At 42.9% G+C, this 16,532-nt stretch overlaps 1 protein-coding gene across 2 annotated transcripts in view; it reads right to left on the reverse strand.

Annotated features, from left to right (window-relative positions):
* Positions 1–1,587: 1,587 nt before the first annotated feature.
* The window catches only part of OSBPL6 (oxysterol binding protein like 6), a 92,629-nt gene continuing 77,684 nt past the window's right edge, over positions 1,588–16,532 (reverse strand). For both annotated transcript variants that reach the window (XM_075529529.1, XM_075529527.1), the window contains 6 exons: positions 14,661–14,739; positions 12,174–12,318; positions 11,555–11,699; positions 9,690–9,816; positions 6,161–6,283; positions 1,588–5,163 (listed from right to left, as the gene is read on the reverse strand). In XM_075529529.1, the coding sequence (XP_075385644.1) occupies positions 5,055–5,163; positions 6,161–6,283; positions 9,690–9,816; positions 11,555–11,699; positions 12,174–12,318; positions 14,661–14,739 (728 nt within the window). In that variant the 3' untranslated portion in view covers positions 1,588–5,054. The remainder of the gene's footprint in view (positions 5,164–6,160; positions 6,284–9,689; positions 9,817–11,554; positions 11,700–12,173; positions 12,319–14,660; positions 14,740–16,532) is intronic.

Consider the following 16,532-nt stretch of genomic DNA (forward strand, 5'->3'; position numbering starts at 1 on the left):
TAGGACAGATGAACCCCTCAGGACCAACGGTAAGAGTGGCGACACCGGGAGGGAAGGGGTGGTAGAAGGGGGAACCGTTTTCGGGAGCTACATATAACCTCCTTTCTGGGGGATGGGGAACAGGAAAGTGGGTGAAGGGTTTATGAGGGAGGGGGAATGGGGAAGGAGGGGGAGGGAAAAAAGGAAAATTAGCTGATTCGAGGAACCCAGGTGGAAGGCAAATTTTGAGAATGATGAAGGCAACGAATGTATAAGGGTGTTTTACTCAATTGATGTATGTATGGATTGTGATAAGAGTTGTATGAGCCTCAATAAAATGACTTAAAAATTCTATCCTTAATATAACATCTAATTTCATGATCTCAAGGTGACCATAATGCAAACTAATAGTATATAACCATTGCTTTACACCTTCAACTTTAATCAGAGAAAGATCACAGTGGATTCTTTTTTTCTTTCTTTTAATTTAAATTTTACAAAGAAGACCTGCCGCAGATATGGGAAAGGCCTGGCATGAGATTTACACCCTCTCCTTTCTGCTCTCTGGCTTAATGAATCAAAGCCTGTGGGAAACTAGCACTGAAGGAATTATGACGAGGACTCTCCTCCCTAACTTAGAACAGGGAATCTGGAAAGCTGGTATTCCACACTAGGAAAGCTTCCCCTTCGGTTAAGTTAGAGGTAAAGTCAATTATCATTATTATCTCATTAAAGAGTATTACGTTCAATTGCTCACCCTGTTAACTGAAGAGCGTGAGAAAAATTAGGCGGAACCCAGATAGGATTATACCTTGTTTTCAGAAAACTTACTATGCCTCTACCATTGCCCCAACTGATCATTTAGAAAAGAAAGACATTAGGGGGGAGACGCAGAAATCAGGACATTCTTTTGTTTCTTCTCCTGTCTACATGGGGACACCGAGGGAACAGTGTGTAGTTATGGAGGGCTTTCTGCTACAGGAAAACAGTGTCCCGTGGGAGGCTTCCGCACCACCCAAATGCAGGGCTCCGGTACTGGTGTCAGCCGACAGCTGGGAGTAACCTGCGTCCTTGACAAATGCTTAAGCACAGTGGTTGTAGCCACAGCCAGGCACTGCTGTGCTGCCACAGTCAACAGCCCACTGCGTTCATCGCGTCCATTCGGAAGGCTTAAAGCAACTCCTCACAGCAGCTTATAAAGATCTTTCTTTACATGTCTATTTGGAAGTATTAAGGCTAAACCTGTCTTTAACCAAGCTGCCATTTTCTCCAAAGGCAACGGCTGCCAAGAGGGCCTTCACAATTCCGTAACAGACGCATGGTTTGAGAGTTCTGCGTTGCAGTTGCAGTCAGGGGCAGTTGAACAAAATGGTTTGTTCAGTGTCGGGTTTAAACGTGTGGATTTTACAAAGATATTCAAGGAAACAACTTCGAGGATCCAAGCCAGGTTTCGATGAGCAGGGTTTCTAAAGGACAGAGCAGCTTTGGTGCTTTGTTTAAAAGACGACGCTTTCTTTTTCCCCCCTTCTCCCTCCAACCCAAAGAACATTTCTAGAGCACAAAATAGATTCATAATTGTTTAATTAGATACATTTTATATATCCTGAACATAATGGCTCCCATAGAAATAGACTAATATTTTGTTCACAAACTTTATTTACTGTGCACAGTCATAAGATGCCGACTCAAGCCAAGTGCAAACATTGAGTTACACCCCTGTGGTGCGAGGCGCTCCGCTCCCACAAACACATCATCATGATCTAGGGGGACAGAGAATACTATTAGACAAGATGGATAATTAAAATCCACGCAATAACCAAGAGGGACTGTAGATGACAGGGACAGACGCTTCCAGCCACAGCATAAACAGGACTGAGCAGAACAGCTTGACCAGGAGTTTGTGGTTTTCTTTTTAAGCTTTCTCCCACCCTCTTCCTGGGGGGCAGGATCTAATGATCGATTAGTGATGAGCACACAGGCACGAAGCCAGAATAATCAAGAGAAGCGAAAGGCTTATTACATGTACAATCTGGCATCCCTTGTCTTGAGAAATCTCTTGGCTTCTCTTACCCAGAAGATGATGTGCAATTCCACGACGTATAATTGGTAAGCGCTTCTACAATGTAACTCACACGAGGTTTATTTTTATAACTTCCTGCAAATGAAGGGGGTGTTTGAAAGGAATCCCTGAAAAATAATCTCTTAATTACATGAATAAACAAACCAAGACATGAAAACACGGCAAAATCTGAGCGTATGTTTGTACCGTGGGTAGCAGCCTACAGACTCAGTGAGCTGGGTTACCGATCCGTTCAGGATAGCCTGGCCCACCTGATCGTTAGCACTTATCACAGCTTTCCTTAATGACCAACGCAAATGAGATGAAAGTGCTTATGAATAAACCACGAGGGAGGTGTAAAGACTTATTAAATCCTACTCTACCTTACACCACTTTAGGGGAAAACAAGAAGAATAAAAAAAAAAAACAGTCCCTGAAAGAAGAGAGAAGGAAAAAAAACAAAAGGGCTTATATAAAAATCCTAAGAAAGAAATCAGGTTTTATTAAGAAGAATGCTCTAAGATTTATTGGACACTACTTGCTATTTAAACGAGCCTCAACTGCCCCAAATAGTGAGTAGCTGAGAATTCCAGACAGCTGTCTCACCAGTCTGCAACAGCCCTGAAAAGGGACGGTGAACCGGGACAGAGGTGTGGCTGTCACTGCCGCCTGCGGTGACAGGGAGAGATTAGTGGATCCAGTGTCATGGGATCACCATCTAAAACTTCATTTAGGTCTGAGATGGAATTCTCCGATGGATATCTGCATCTGTAAAAGAGATTCTAAACCGGGCTCTTCTAGAAGCAGAAGCACGCTGTGGTTTTCAAATGCTAGCGAGAATAGTTGCTTCCGGCTGGGCCCCTCGTCCTGCTGCACCTGCCTGCCTGCCTGCCATCACACCCTCCTGCTCTCCTACAGGCCGTCTAGTACCTGCCTTTTGCAGACTTCTTCCCTTGCATTTATGCGAAATGTCTTGAGAATGTTCAGGAAGAGACCAGGAAGTATAGATCAGGACCCCTTTAAATAGTACTGGACGCATGACCAGTCAGGGGAGAAGAGACTATTATGTGGAAAGGTGATAGGATTCTAAGCAGATGCTAGTTAAAACTAAAGGGCTGCATCGTAGGATGCAGACACAGTTTGTCCAGATGAATGGGTAGGAAAAGAATGGATAATCAGGGAGCGATTGGACTACCACAGGCAGAAGCCACCTACAGGCTTCAAAGGAGACTGAAAGGCAATGGGAGTCATAGGATGGTGTTGCTCAAGGGGATGGGTCTGTGCTGGTGATGGATTAGACTTTCCTCGAGGATGAAACTCCATCCCGAACCAGTGCCAGCTGTATACATAATCCACAGACTCGGAATACAGGAGAGATGCATTGCAGGCTAACTAAAATATGGCTTCCATCAGTGGAGCTGCCAGTGTCCCCTCGTGTCTTCCACAGTTGATGGTATATTAGCCGGTACTCAGAATGCTTTGCTGAGGAGAAATGACACTAAAATCAACACCTCATAACAAAATGTGCAATGTCAGGAACCTTGTTATTACGGCTTAAAATAATACTTAACGTCGGATGGTAAGAATCTAAGAATAAAAATCTAAGGACAAACTATATTTAATTTTATAATTCTCTAGGAAAATCTCTTAGAGATTTTTAAAACTAAGCATACAGGCATTTATATAGTCATCTACGTGCAGAAACTTAGGAATATGGGTTCAAGTTACCTACAAAAACATCTGTATAATAGTGGAGGGAAAAAAACACCCCTGAAGTAATGCCACACACATTGCTGCCCCTCTTTTGGGGGGAGGATGGATAAATTCCTTAGCTTAAGTTTGTAGCTCTGCCAATAGCAAGTTAAGCGTGTAAGAGGTGGTCATGTCTCATACCGAATCACTTGGTGAAAAATATGAAACAGGATTTTGCATAGAACTCATTTAAACAATGCCAGTAAGCTACTAGCATTCTCGCTCCTGTTCCCAGTGGAACTGACTAGGCCCAGTGCGTCGGGCCTGGGATGAAGAGCTGGGTTACACTGGGCTTGGGTCATCAACAATTGTTTACACTGCTCAAGCACGCTCAAAAATTCCATAAGCGTTTTGCAATTCCCCCCCCAAGGTTATAACACTGACGCTGATGGCTTGTATTAAATACAGATTTTTGCCAAATAATAGGGCACACTGTGAAGTTAGGTCAGAGAGGGGTGGTTTATTATCTGGACGCAGGACAAGAACTTAACGAGCAACGAGAATACAGCGATCTACTTTGTCACACCTCTTCTTTGTCACCTTTCTGGCCGCGGACACAGTGACCGACTGATCAAAGCACAGCCCGCGCTGCTTACTTCTTTAATCCACTCAAGTTCTCCTCATGATTTCTGATCGCATAAAGTGAATCACACCAGGATTCGAAAGAGCTGTCCTTCACACAAACCTAGGAGCACACATTTAAAAAATGGTACATTGTTCAGCTTTGCGTTTCTTAAGGCATGAACGATGGCATACAGATGGAACTGGTTCTGAGAAGCATCACATCTTTTTCGACAAGGCGAGCACAGCACACCACGTCAGTCACTGGCCGGCGGAGCCCACCGACCGCAGCGGCCCAGGAGCTCCTCCGGGGGTGATGGCGCTTCCGGACAGAGGACCCCACGCTGGCTTATTTGTCATGTTGCTTTGAACGCTCTTGGTCAGCTTGAAGCACCAGTTGCAGTTTGTTTTCCTTTACAAACTCTTCAGACTTTGGATTTGATACTCGAGTCCTTGAATTCTGCTTTCCGAGGTGGGTGTGGGTGTGTTTAAGGAATATGGTTGCAGCAAACAGAAAGGATCCACAAGTGGCTAGGGGCCTTGTCTAATGCACCTCTGAAAGTCTGTTATAAAGATGACGAGAAAAGCAAATGGGAGGTTCTCAGTCGACCCACAAACCACGCTTAGCTAGAAGAAACATCCTTGTGCATAGTTACCGAATCATCCAGAGTGTGATATGTTGGCGAGCGCTACGTTCCCCAGTTCACCAAAGAACTGGGCTGTCTACCTTACTGAACCCCGGGTCTTTCCGCAGATCCCAGTAGGTGTCGTTAGAAACCCACGCTTCTCTTTGATTGGCATTGACAACTTTTCTGTGGAATTAAAAGCACAAAAAGAAAAGAAAAAAAGGAACATTAAACACAGATCTTATCACGGTGGACCAAGAATTGGAGCATCTCTGGTCATTCCGACATGCTTATGTAGGCAGGGTTTTTCAGGCCCCTGAGTGTCTTAGCTGCTTAATGTTGAACCTTGCTGGCCAGAAATGGACTCATTTTAGAGTTAAGTGTTTGCCACGCAGTGGTCACGCGGAGCGCCTGCGGGCAAGAATAAATCGTCGCCAGGCCGGACAAGAAAGGAAAAAGCCAGCCAAAGAGCATTCAACGATTATAACTTAGAACTTCCAGCCCCTGTGCCAGAACCACAGTGGGGCGAGGATGTGACACGGGGGGCAGTCCTAATAGTCTTAGCACGGGCAGTCTCCAAAGCACGCCCTGCACACACCCGAAGGGCAAGGCTGCATTCCCACGGGGCACAGCTGGGAAACGGCAACTGTGTTTCTGAGCGCGGTCCGTGTCCTGGCTCCGGAGGGCCAGGAATACTTTGGGAAAGTAGATCGCTCTGTGCAATGTATATACAATCCCGTAAATGATCGAGTAATAATCACCCACGATCGTACCACAGGGGGATTCCATCTGAACAGATGGAAGCGCTATGTATTAGAAATGAAATGAAATCCTAATCCAGCCAGGATAACCTTGTGGGTGTGGGGTCCCATGCCACCTTTGGGTGAGGAAATGGGAGCAAGTTTTCATCATCCTAGACGGTGTAGCTGCGGAACCAAAGGTCTTTCAGGCCAGACCCCCAGTCTCCTATGCTGTCTGTGAACAGAGAAGTATTATTGAGGAGAAGTTATTTTTAATTGAAATCTGATCCACTATTTCCAAAAGCAAGGCTACCTCCATCCGTTTCACTTTTTCACCTTTAAACTCTCTGGACACTCAACTCTTCCTAGCTGTCTGTTCACGTGGAATTTCCCATTGTTTACGCGGTTGGGCATTTCCTTGCTAGCTGACAGAACTGACTTACTTAAAAAATTGTGGTATGTGCTCCAGGTGGTTTTCTTCCATGTACCGTCTTCGGGATCGCTGAAGCTCTTCTACTCTTTGTTTCTCAGCGGCCGCAGCGTCCAAATTTCCTTCTTCCAGAAATCTAAAGAGAGAACAGCTGCTTTTTAAATACCTTATCCCCTCTTCTGAGAAAAGAAGTATAATCTGATTTACACAACATTAGTTGCTGCTTGCTCTGAGCATGACCCTCTGAGAATGTCCTCCCAGCCCTGTGCCCACACACTGCCTCGGCCTGCCCTTCAACCAACGTGCTTTGTGTGTGTGGACGGGATCACTGTGTGCAGCAACGTAACAGTTTGGAATGAGAAGATCAGTGGTTTGGTCCTTGAGAACTTTTCTGGGCCCTCTGGGGCTCTGCAACGTGCGATCACCGGGAGGGCTGTAGAGCCCGGGATGAGAAGAGCATCAAGTGGAAAATTGTGCTCCTTTGCCATCATCTCCAAAAGCACTCGTTAGCCCAAGTTAACAACTAAATTAAACGGAGGGACACAATCAGCTACCTTTGCCCTCCCGCATGCACGCCAGCATTATTCACAATAGCTGAAGGTGGCAACAACCCGAAGGCTCATCAACAGATGAGTAGATAAATGAAATGTGATAAACACACAGATGAGAGAATAAACCCAAACATGAAAAGAAACTCCTGGTATATGCTCTAACATGAATGAACCTTGAAAGCATGATGCTAACTGAACCCAAACCAAACCAATTAGACTCACAGCGGCCCTGAGGGCAGAGTAGAACTGCTCCTTGGGGTTTGTGAGATGTCCAATCCGTACAGAGCAGACAGCCTCCTCGTCCTCCCAGGGACTGGGGGGCCTGACCATCTTGTGGTTAGCGCTTTAATGCGTGGCTCACTACACAAGCAGGGATCCTGAATTAGACACAACAGGGCAAATACTGTACATTCCCACCTTGAAAACTATCCAGGAGAGGCAAATAAATATGAGACTAAAGCTACTTAGCAATGATCAAGAGCTGAGAGAAATAGGAGTTACTGAAACAAAGGAACTTTTGCAAGTAGATAGCGGTGATGGTTGCATAACGTGATACTGTTAAAAAAGCATGCGAAACAAAACAACAAAAAAGCCACTGTTGAAGACTGGAGGTAGCATTTAAAATAGGCAGCAAATAGAGCAAATCACAAAGACCAAAGAATAGGAAATGAATAGCATACGAAATTCAGGAATAGAAGGTTATGATAGAATTTTTTTAAGGAAGCAGATTTAAAAGATCCAATGGTGAGTGGCAAATATTTCCATTTCAAAATGAGAGCCAAGCACAGGCATATGGTATGATATGCACGGCATAGGAAATTTACCATCTGGCAAAATAGAATGTACTTAATCCACTTAAAGAACACATGATTCTAGTATTTATGACTTTTGATGAAGTTAAGAAAGAATAAAATGCATTTATTATTAATAGATTGGAATGCCATATAGTGAGATTATTCTGGAGAGAGGGGAAGGGAATACAGTAATTAGAAGTGATAGATTCATATATGATATGAGTAATAGTAAAACAAAAAATCCAGGTTTGAAAATTTAAAAAAATATGTAATTTAAATTTAAGAGCGCTGAATAGTAGAGCAGGTAATACTGAAAACATTTTGGCAGAAGACAGATAAAGTAAAAAACAAATACTGTAATCAGAAAAAAATGGGTGCAGGCTCAGGTTTCATTCTGTTGTGCCCTATTGTACATACGGACGCTGTGGGCTGGAGCAAATTTAGTTGAATGTAACAAGAACAACATGGAAACTTTGGGAGAAGTGATATAATTTCAGTAGGATGAAAATACAGGACACAATGCATACAGAGCTATGTTTGATGGGGGGCAACGAATCAGAGGGCAAATCTCATTCACAACTTATGGGATGTGAATGGCCTTGCGATCAGAGCGCACAGGTGGATTACTATAGCTGTAGTTAGGTTAAAATGTGGCACCTTGTCAGGTGACTTCCCTTTTGACCCACTGCCTATTTGCTCCAAGAGCTCTGGTGACATATTGATTACTTTTGGGACAACCTCAGGATCAGCTGTTTGAAATGGCCAGCCGCTCTGCGGAAGAAAGAGGAGGCTTTCTACTCCCATAAAGAGTCAATATCAAAAATCCACAGGGGCAGTTTGACATAATAGGGTCACTGCGAGTTGGGGTTGACTAGATGGCCGTGAGTTTGGTTGGGAAGGGCACGGCAGAGGAGGTTGGGGGGAGAGGGAGGGAGCTAAAATCAAGTGGTGATTGTGCACCCCTTTTAATGTGGCTGAACTATTGGATTGTATGACATGAGGACTTTATGTCAATAAATCTGTTAGCACGTCATCCTTCTAGTTCCTGAATACCCCCACCCCTTCACTGCCATGACCCAGTTCTACCTTACACATCTGGCTAGAAGGGAGTACATTGGTGCAGATAAGAGCTCTCAACACATGGTATTCAGGACAGATAAAACCTCCAGGAACAGTAGTGGGAGTTACAATATCATGAGAGTAGGGGGTGGTGGGGGAAGGGAGAGAAAGGGGAACCCATCACAAGGTTGGATATGTAGCCCACCCCCCTGGGGCATGAAGAACAGAAACGTGGGTGAAGGGAGACAACGGACAGTGTAAGACACAATATAACAACTATATTAAGTATATAATGGACCAAGGATTCACGAAAGCGGGGAGGGTGGGGGAGGGAGGGGAAATAAGAGAAGCTGCTACCAAGGGCTCAAATAGAAAGAAAATATTTTGGAAATGTTGATGGCAACATATGTACAAGTGTGCTTGATACAAGTGAATGATGGATTGTCATAAGATTTGTAAGAGCCCCCACCCCCAATAAAATGATTAATAAAAAAATCCCCAAAAAAATAAACAAAAGAAAAACAACACAAAAAATAAATCTGTTAAAAAACAAACCAAAAACCTACAATGGGAAATTTCTGGGCTTTCTTTCAAAGTATTTCTCTGCTACCATGCCATACAATTCTCTAGCTTGAAAGAGAACTCCATTTTATAGAATAATAAGGGAAAATAATTTAAAATAAAACACTTGGAGAAGAGTAAATTTGTAGTTAGTGGAGTTTGTCCACTGCATATATAAACCTTTAGTCATTCTTTTTAGGGGGTCGATAAATTTTTTGGTTGACACACATCCACGCTGTGGGAAACCTTTCAGTTCAGACGACCAACCTTCTCATGGGAGAGCCTATGGGCATTACTTTATCTAGAGCCTGTGTTGTTGAGTTGGTGTTGAATTGGTTCTGATTGCTAGTAACCCTTTGTATCCCGTTTGCAACTAGTCCATAGGGTTTTCAAAGCAGGTATCTTCCAGCACGCATCACCAGACTTGTCTAGCGAGCCACTTCTGGGTAGGTTAGATGCTTTAGGCTAGGAGTCAAGCGCGGAACTGATTGAACCAGAATGTCTGGTGGAACGAATAAAGGATGTCGGCGAAGTGAATCTCAATGGCGTCCATAGTCCTATCTGTGTGCATCCTTACCTCTGATCTGGCCGGAATCGCGCATCTGTTGGCGGAAGGAGGTCTTTTAACACAGGATCTAACTCATTGAGCTCAATAGCAAATCTTGTGAAGCCATAGTAGAGCTCATAGTTGGTTGGCATGGAACCTGGAGGGTGACAGATGGGCCATTGCTAAGATGAAAAAGGTTTAGGGAACTCAAATCGCTGGCTGACTCGTTACATATACATTCACACTCGGACGAGTATCAATTCTACACATGTTTTCCAGTGAATTGTATCAGTTCTATTTTGCTAGGTGGTGAACTTTATGTTTGTAATTAGAACTGATAGATTCACATATGATATGAATAATAGTAAAACAAACATCCAGGTTTAAAAATTAAGAAAATTAGGTAATTTAAAAATTCAGTAATCTCACTGGCTAAACCAGTGGTTCTCAACCTTCCTAATGCGGCGACCCTTTAATATAGCTCTTCATGTGTGGTGACCCCCCAACCATAAAATTATTTTCTTTGCTACTTCATAACTATAATTTTGCTACTGTTATGAATCGGGTGACCTCTGTGAAAGGGTTGCTTGACACCCACAGGTTGAAATCTGCTGGGCTAAATGATTCTCTAATTTTTATTTAAAAAGTTCAATGCCCACTGCCATCATCAAGTTAATTCTGACTGAGAGCAATGCTATAGAACAGAATTTATAGCAACACCATAAACTGCTTTTAGAGTTTCTGAGACTGTAATTCTTCATGGGATCAGAATGCTTCACTTTACTCTCATCTTTCTCTCAAGGAGCAACTAGTGGGTTTGAACTGCCAACCTTGTGGTTAGCAGCCCAACACATAACTTATTACACCACAAAGGCTCCTTAAAGAATCCAACAACCTTACTAAATGCAAGCCTCATTAATTATAAAGACTATGGTTTTCCCAGAAACATGCTATTTACTTCTTCTTAGAAAATAATGTATCAAAATTAATATTTATTGACACTTTGGAACTAAATCCTCAAACTCAAATCTTTGTCTGTTTTGTCCATTAGTGCATCTCAAGCTCTTAGAATAAAGTCTGAAGTACAGTTCCACTCTCTGTCCATAGAGGACAGAGAACTGGCCCTTTGGGTCCCGAGACTGTGAATCTTTCAAGGAATAGAGAGCCTCCTCTATCTCCCAAGGAGCAGCTGACCGTCCATGGGCAGTCCGACTCAGAACTGTGCCAGCAGGAGGCAAGAAACGGTTGCTGAAATGGATGAATGAACCACTGCACTAGCAAGATATTTAAATGCTCATTGATATCTCTCGAGCAACTAATGACACATTTAAAATCCAGGATTAAGGGCATTACCAGTGAAAATCAATGTCGTGTACAGATGTGTTCTGCTTATCTTTAATAATTATACACTCTTGATGTATTCAATTATATTGCCAATCTATTGCAGCTTTTTGCTGCTCCAGTGAAAAGATCACTTACCCTGGTGACTTCTGGTGTCTGAGGATTGTACATGCTCGCGGGCTTTCCTCTGCACAACTGACATGGAAACTACATACTAAGTGGAGGGACTTAGGTGGGATTTCAACAATCTAAATAGTTTAATAAACATAACTACCTTTGGAGATGCAGATCGTCTAACGTGATTTTACATGGAGATAAAAGCTCGGACATGTGGCCAGAAAGAACTATGGCCAACATTTTACAGCTTGCTCCTATCAAACATCAAATATTAGGACTTCCATAACTTATACACCAAGTGTGAGTGTAGCTTCAACTGCCCGTAGAGGCCTCTGTTTTTAATCTCACTGTTAGAGAAAATGTAACGTAAACTCCATGGAATGACCTGGCATTCATTCCTGGTGCTTCTTAAGGCAGGGCGCTCCTGCCAGTCTCACCTGGTCTCCAGATGCACTTTGCTGATGGAGCCACACCGCAGTAGAGCCCCTCATGCCACTTCCCAAACAGCCGATGGACCACCTTCCCCTCCTGGTCCATCACAACACCTTGGACTTCATTCACATTAGAGTTCCAGTAATTCACCTGGAAAAATGAACCTCCAGTGAAGATAGGCCATCGTCAACAATGCCAATCTCTATAACTCCCGTATGGGAAATATCCTACTTATTTTTCGGACATGTTCTTATGCTTGATATTATTTATCCAACTATATAAAAATATCTCAGATGTGTTTTTTTTTACACTTGATCTTAGCCAAAAGGCCGAGAAGCGATAAATGTGTTTTTTAAAAAATTAAATAGGATGGTGTTTTTAGAAATATTAGATATCAGAATTTTCAAGAAAGAGACAATCTACCTTCTGTGCTGTATCATGATTGCAAAAAAGCGAGAAGGCTTAGTTGATTCTTCTCTCTCACCTAAAATGTCCTTAAAAACCAAAGATACAGGACAGATCCACTTGTTGTGGTTTAAAGGCCGTGATTATAATTCTTCCAATCTCCCCCAGGTTAGTGTTTGACTCTATTTTGCCTGCATAATGTTGAATGACATTCTTTACCTTGACGAATGTGAGTTTGCAAATGCAAACACTGCTTTTGGTATTCCTAATGGTGATTTCTCCATAATGCTCTATCCATCTCCTCCCACTGAGGATATTGTGTATGCACGTAGTGACTTTATTCCACACGTAGCAATCTCCATATCTAGTGATGAAGAAAGAATGGTAACATTAGTTAAAAACAGTGAAGGCCACAAATATGTATTACTGATTATATTACCGAGAATATTCTTTGGTCAAAGGGAGCTTCTGGAATTTCCCCCCTGGAAATTACTAAACCCCAATTTCACTGTCATGGAGTCTATTTCGATTCACAGGGACCCTAAAGGACAGAGTGGAAGTGTCTCTGTCAAGTGTTTCAGAAACTGTAAACCTTTACAGGAGCAGAAAGCCTCATCCTTTCCCCCAAAAGCAGCTGATGGTTTCAACCTGCTGACCCTGCAGTTAGCAGCCCAACGCACAGGCCACTTTGACACTTGTACTCCTTAGTACAAGTATGTAGTCACAAATACGTATGACAGAATTCATCCATTCAGGGACGCGTCTCTAGAGGAGGTATGTATGGCAGAATTCGTCCATTCAGGGACGAGTCTCTAGAGGAGGTAAGGTTTGGCTAAGATTTGGAGGATGGATAGGAGGGTATTAGGGGATCAGGGAAAGCATCAACAAAAGATACAGAGGCTCGAAGAACAGGATGCGTCTGGGACCTGTGAGTGCTGGGTTCTAGGGAAGTAGGTGTGACGGGGTGGCAAGGTTGATGAGGGATATGGAGGCAGAGCAGGGACGGTCTGAAATGACACACCAATGAGTCTGCATTCACCTGGCCAGCAACAGGACCTTGTGGAAGGAGTTAAGACAGAAGGGTGACATAATGAGGTGTGTACTCAAGAAAGATCACTCTGAGAACACGGTTTCCTACTTCACTAGTAAGACCCAAAGAGGTGAATACTTTTTTGGGAAAAGACAGAGGCATATAAGGGAGATGTCTCAGATCCAATGCAAATTCTGGGGAGGAAGGGTAAACGGATTTCTGCCAAGGAATGAGCTATGACAGCTTCAAATCACAGTGAAGTTTGCACATGATGCTCGAATAAAACGAAATGCTTGACGCCCTTACAAAATCAATGAATCGGGATGATGCAAGCACTACACACACCTGGGAAACACTTCTTCTTTCCAAATCTGCCAATATTTCGAGTTTACTTTGTGTCCTGGAGATACTTGCCTCCCCTTCCCCGCCTCCACCAACCCAGCAGCCAGCCCGATCATTTAAGTGGACAAAACCAAACTTTGAATCATAAGTGACTGGGGCCTTCAAATGTTGTGAGTGGCCATTTGAGACACAGCTATTGATCTCTCCCTGCTGAGAGGAAAGAAGAGTTATGAAAATTGAACATGCATGAAAACAATCAGTCTAATAGACTATGAACCTCATGGACATCAGTTTCCATGATCCTGAGACCAGAAGAACTACATGGGGTCCAGCTACCACTGCCTACTGCTCCGAAAGAGTGCACATTTGAAGGAAATCACATTAGCGGGTGGAAAATGTGGAACAAAACTCGAAATCATTTTTAAAAAAAAGGCTCTTCTTATTTGTTGGATGTAGACAGGTGAAAACCCCACGAGTACGGCCCTCAGTCGTCCTCTAGGTCTGGAAGTGAACTCACTCCTACAGCTCGATGCTCAGCCTAACACCGTAAGGGGACATGGCACTAGTGAGGCAGCTGCCTTTGCACTAACCGCCCATCTGAGATCAAAGGCTGCATTTAGATAAGAACAAAATTCAGAAGGGTTCGGAAAGAAGGAGGAATGGAAACAAGAAACACAGAAGAAGTGGGATGCGTGATGGCACATTGGAGGGACTGTAATCAATGAAATAGATTAAAATGTGTGTGAATCGTTGAGTGGAAAACCGACTTGCATCATAAAACTTTCACCCAATTCACAAGAAAAAGTTAAACTAAAGTCCAAAACTTCTCAGCCAATCAACCAAACAAAAAACCAATCAAAGATAAGCTCTTGGTCTAAAAAAAACAAACAAAAAAGACCTAATTTAAAAAATTATTTTAAGACTCTCATAGGCTACATTCCCTACAAACACAAAGGAAGTCAAGAAAGAAGCCCACTATTCTCCCTGAGCATAGACAAATTAATAAAACAAATCCCTGGATTTAAGACGCACTCAAGATGGGAATTATAAATTGCATAGAAAAGAAACTTCCGGAAGGGAGACTTTCACACAGAGCCGGGACCAGGAGGGCGCCCCCTGCTGACTAATGAGTGAAGATGTGACTACACAAAGGCAGCTTTGAGACAGGCTCCTGTTCTCACTGACTCTTCTTATCTACTCTCAAAATGTTGGTCGAGTGAACAGAAGGCTTGGGCATATAGAGAAATGAAGCCTTGGCGCATTTTAGGATTTGAAGCGCTCCTTTCTGATTTAGAAAGCGCTAAGGAATCAAAAGGAGGATGAGCGCAACCTACTTTGGAAGCGTGACATTCAGTGTTCCCACAGGCAGGATTTCCATGGACTTCCCCCAGAACTTGTTTTTCCATCGGATATCTAAACAACAAAGCGGAGGTCAGAAACCAGTACTCCACAGTTAACAACTTGTTCCATAGACCAACTTTTGTATTACCTTTCACAAAGCAGTTCATTGTTATCAGAATGGACTCTATATTGTTTTAATTATATTCAAATGATGAAAAGATTAACTGTGAAGTAGAACACATGAATATCGACTTTTCTCCATAATCCATGCTCTGAATTCATAAAATGGAGAAAAGCCTGGGATATTGTGTGTGTGCATGTGAGCATACTCATATATACATATATGCATAGACTGTGTTGTGTTCTCATATCCAGAAAGAAATGTATATTCTTAGAAATTTTTACCAACAGACAGAAATAGTTGCTACCCCTATCAAATGCCAGGTGTATAGTAAAAATAGCTGCACTATGACAATATTATTGATTTTATATAACCCCCCACAAATTTAGAAGAGCTGTATAATTTGAGAGAACAAGAAATAAATAACTAAATAAGTATATACAAGATTTATAAGAAAGTGTGATTAATAAACACGGTCCTATACTGGTTGTTGAGATACAATCAGGATCGAACACTTTATCTCGCATGATGACTTTATGTTTTACTCTTAGAAACTCAGATTAACCTGGGAATTCATCGCTGCTGCTCGATTCCATTTTGGTGAACTGAAGAAACTTAACGCTGTCTCCACAAAATTTCCAAATCTTTGTCAGAACCAAGAAATGACTTATACCTGCTTTTCACTTAATGACTATCTTGTTACCGACATTCTGAAATTATGGCAATAGTAAAAAAATCTACTATCTATTCTGTGTATTAATAACGTATGTCTACTAGTAATAAATTTTGAAGTTAGTTGCTGAAGTACAAGGAAGAGTAATGCCGGTTGTGATGGTTAAGATCATGTGTCCGCTTCGCTGGGCCACAAAACCCAGTGGTTTGGTAGTTATACAAGGATGTACTTCGATGATGTAGTCCCTCTCCATGCTGAGACCTGATGTGGTCAGTCTCCATTGTCGAATAACAACTGGCCTTTGAAACCGAGCCAGGTCAGTATACGCAAGGAGTCGGTACACATTCTTACTTTTTCAATAAGATACAGTTATGATGCTCGATCGTTGAGTGTGTGTTTTCAGTGTGAGGAAATGCAGAGTTGAACAGTCACTCTGTGAGCAATGATGAGTCATGCAAATGGTGGAGGCATCATTCATACTTAGTGATAGAGGCTTTCATCCCAATTTCTGAGCACCAACTAGTAAAAGACAGAATCTGCGGCGTGTTTATAAATCCGAATAGACTGTGACAAATTAAAAAAAGAAAAACCAAACTCATTGTCATCGAGTCCAAGCTGACTCTCTAGGGCAAGGTAGGCCTGCTCTGTGACTCCCCGAGGCTGTGACTGTTTGCAGGAGTAGAAAATCCCTGTCTTTCTACCCAGGAACAGCTGGTAGTTTCAGCCGTGAACCTTGAGGCTCACAGCCCAATGTGATCTCTGCACAAGCAAGGAAGCCAGAAGGCAACCTGTAGACCCTCCAAGGTGTAGATACAGGTAATGAAGCACAATGAGGTAAAGTGATCGCCTTGAGCTGGCAACGTCAGCATGGACCCCTGCTGCCCCCAGGCTGTGCCTCTTAGAAGAATGGTAAAAACACAACAACGTACACTACTGAGATAGTCCCAGCTCACCACAACCCGTAGGACACAGCAGAATTGCTCCACAGGGCTCCCAAGGCATTAAATCCGTCTTTCCCAAAATGAGCTAGTCTGCCCCCAAAGGGGTGCTGCAATGATCCAAAGGAGCTGC

The sequence above is a fragment of the Tenrec ecaudatus genome, chromosome 13 (assembly GCF_050624435.1).
Source record: "Tenrec ecaudatus isolate mTenEca1 chromosome 13, mTenEca1.hap1, whole genome shotgun sequence".
Taxonomy (NCBI): domain Eukaryota; kingdom Metazoa; phylum Chordata; class Mammalia; order Afrosoricida; family Tenrecidae; genus Tenrec; species Tenrec ecaudatus.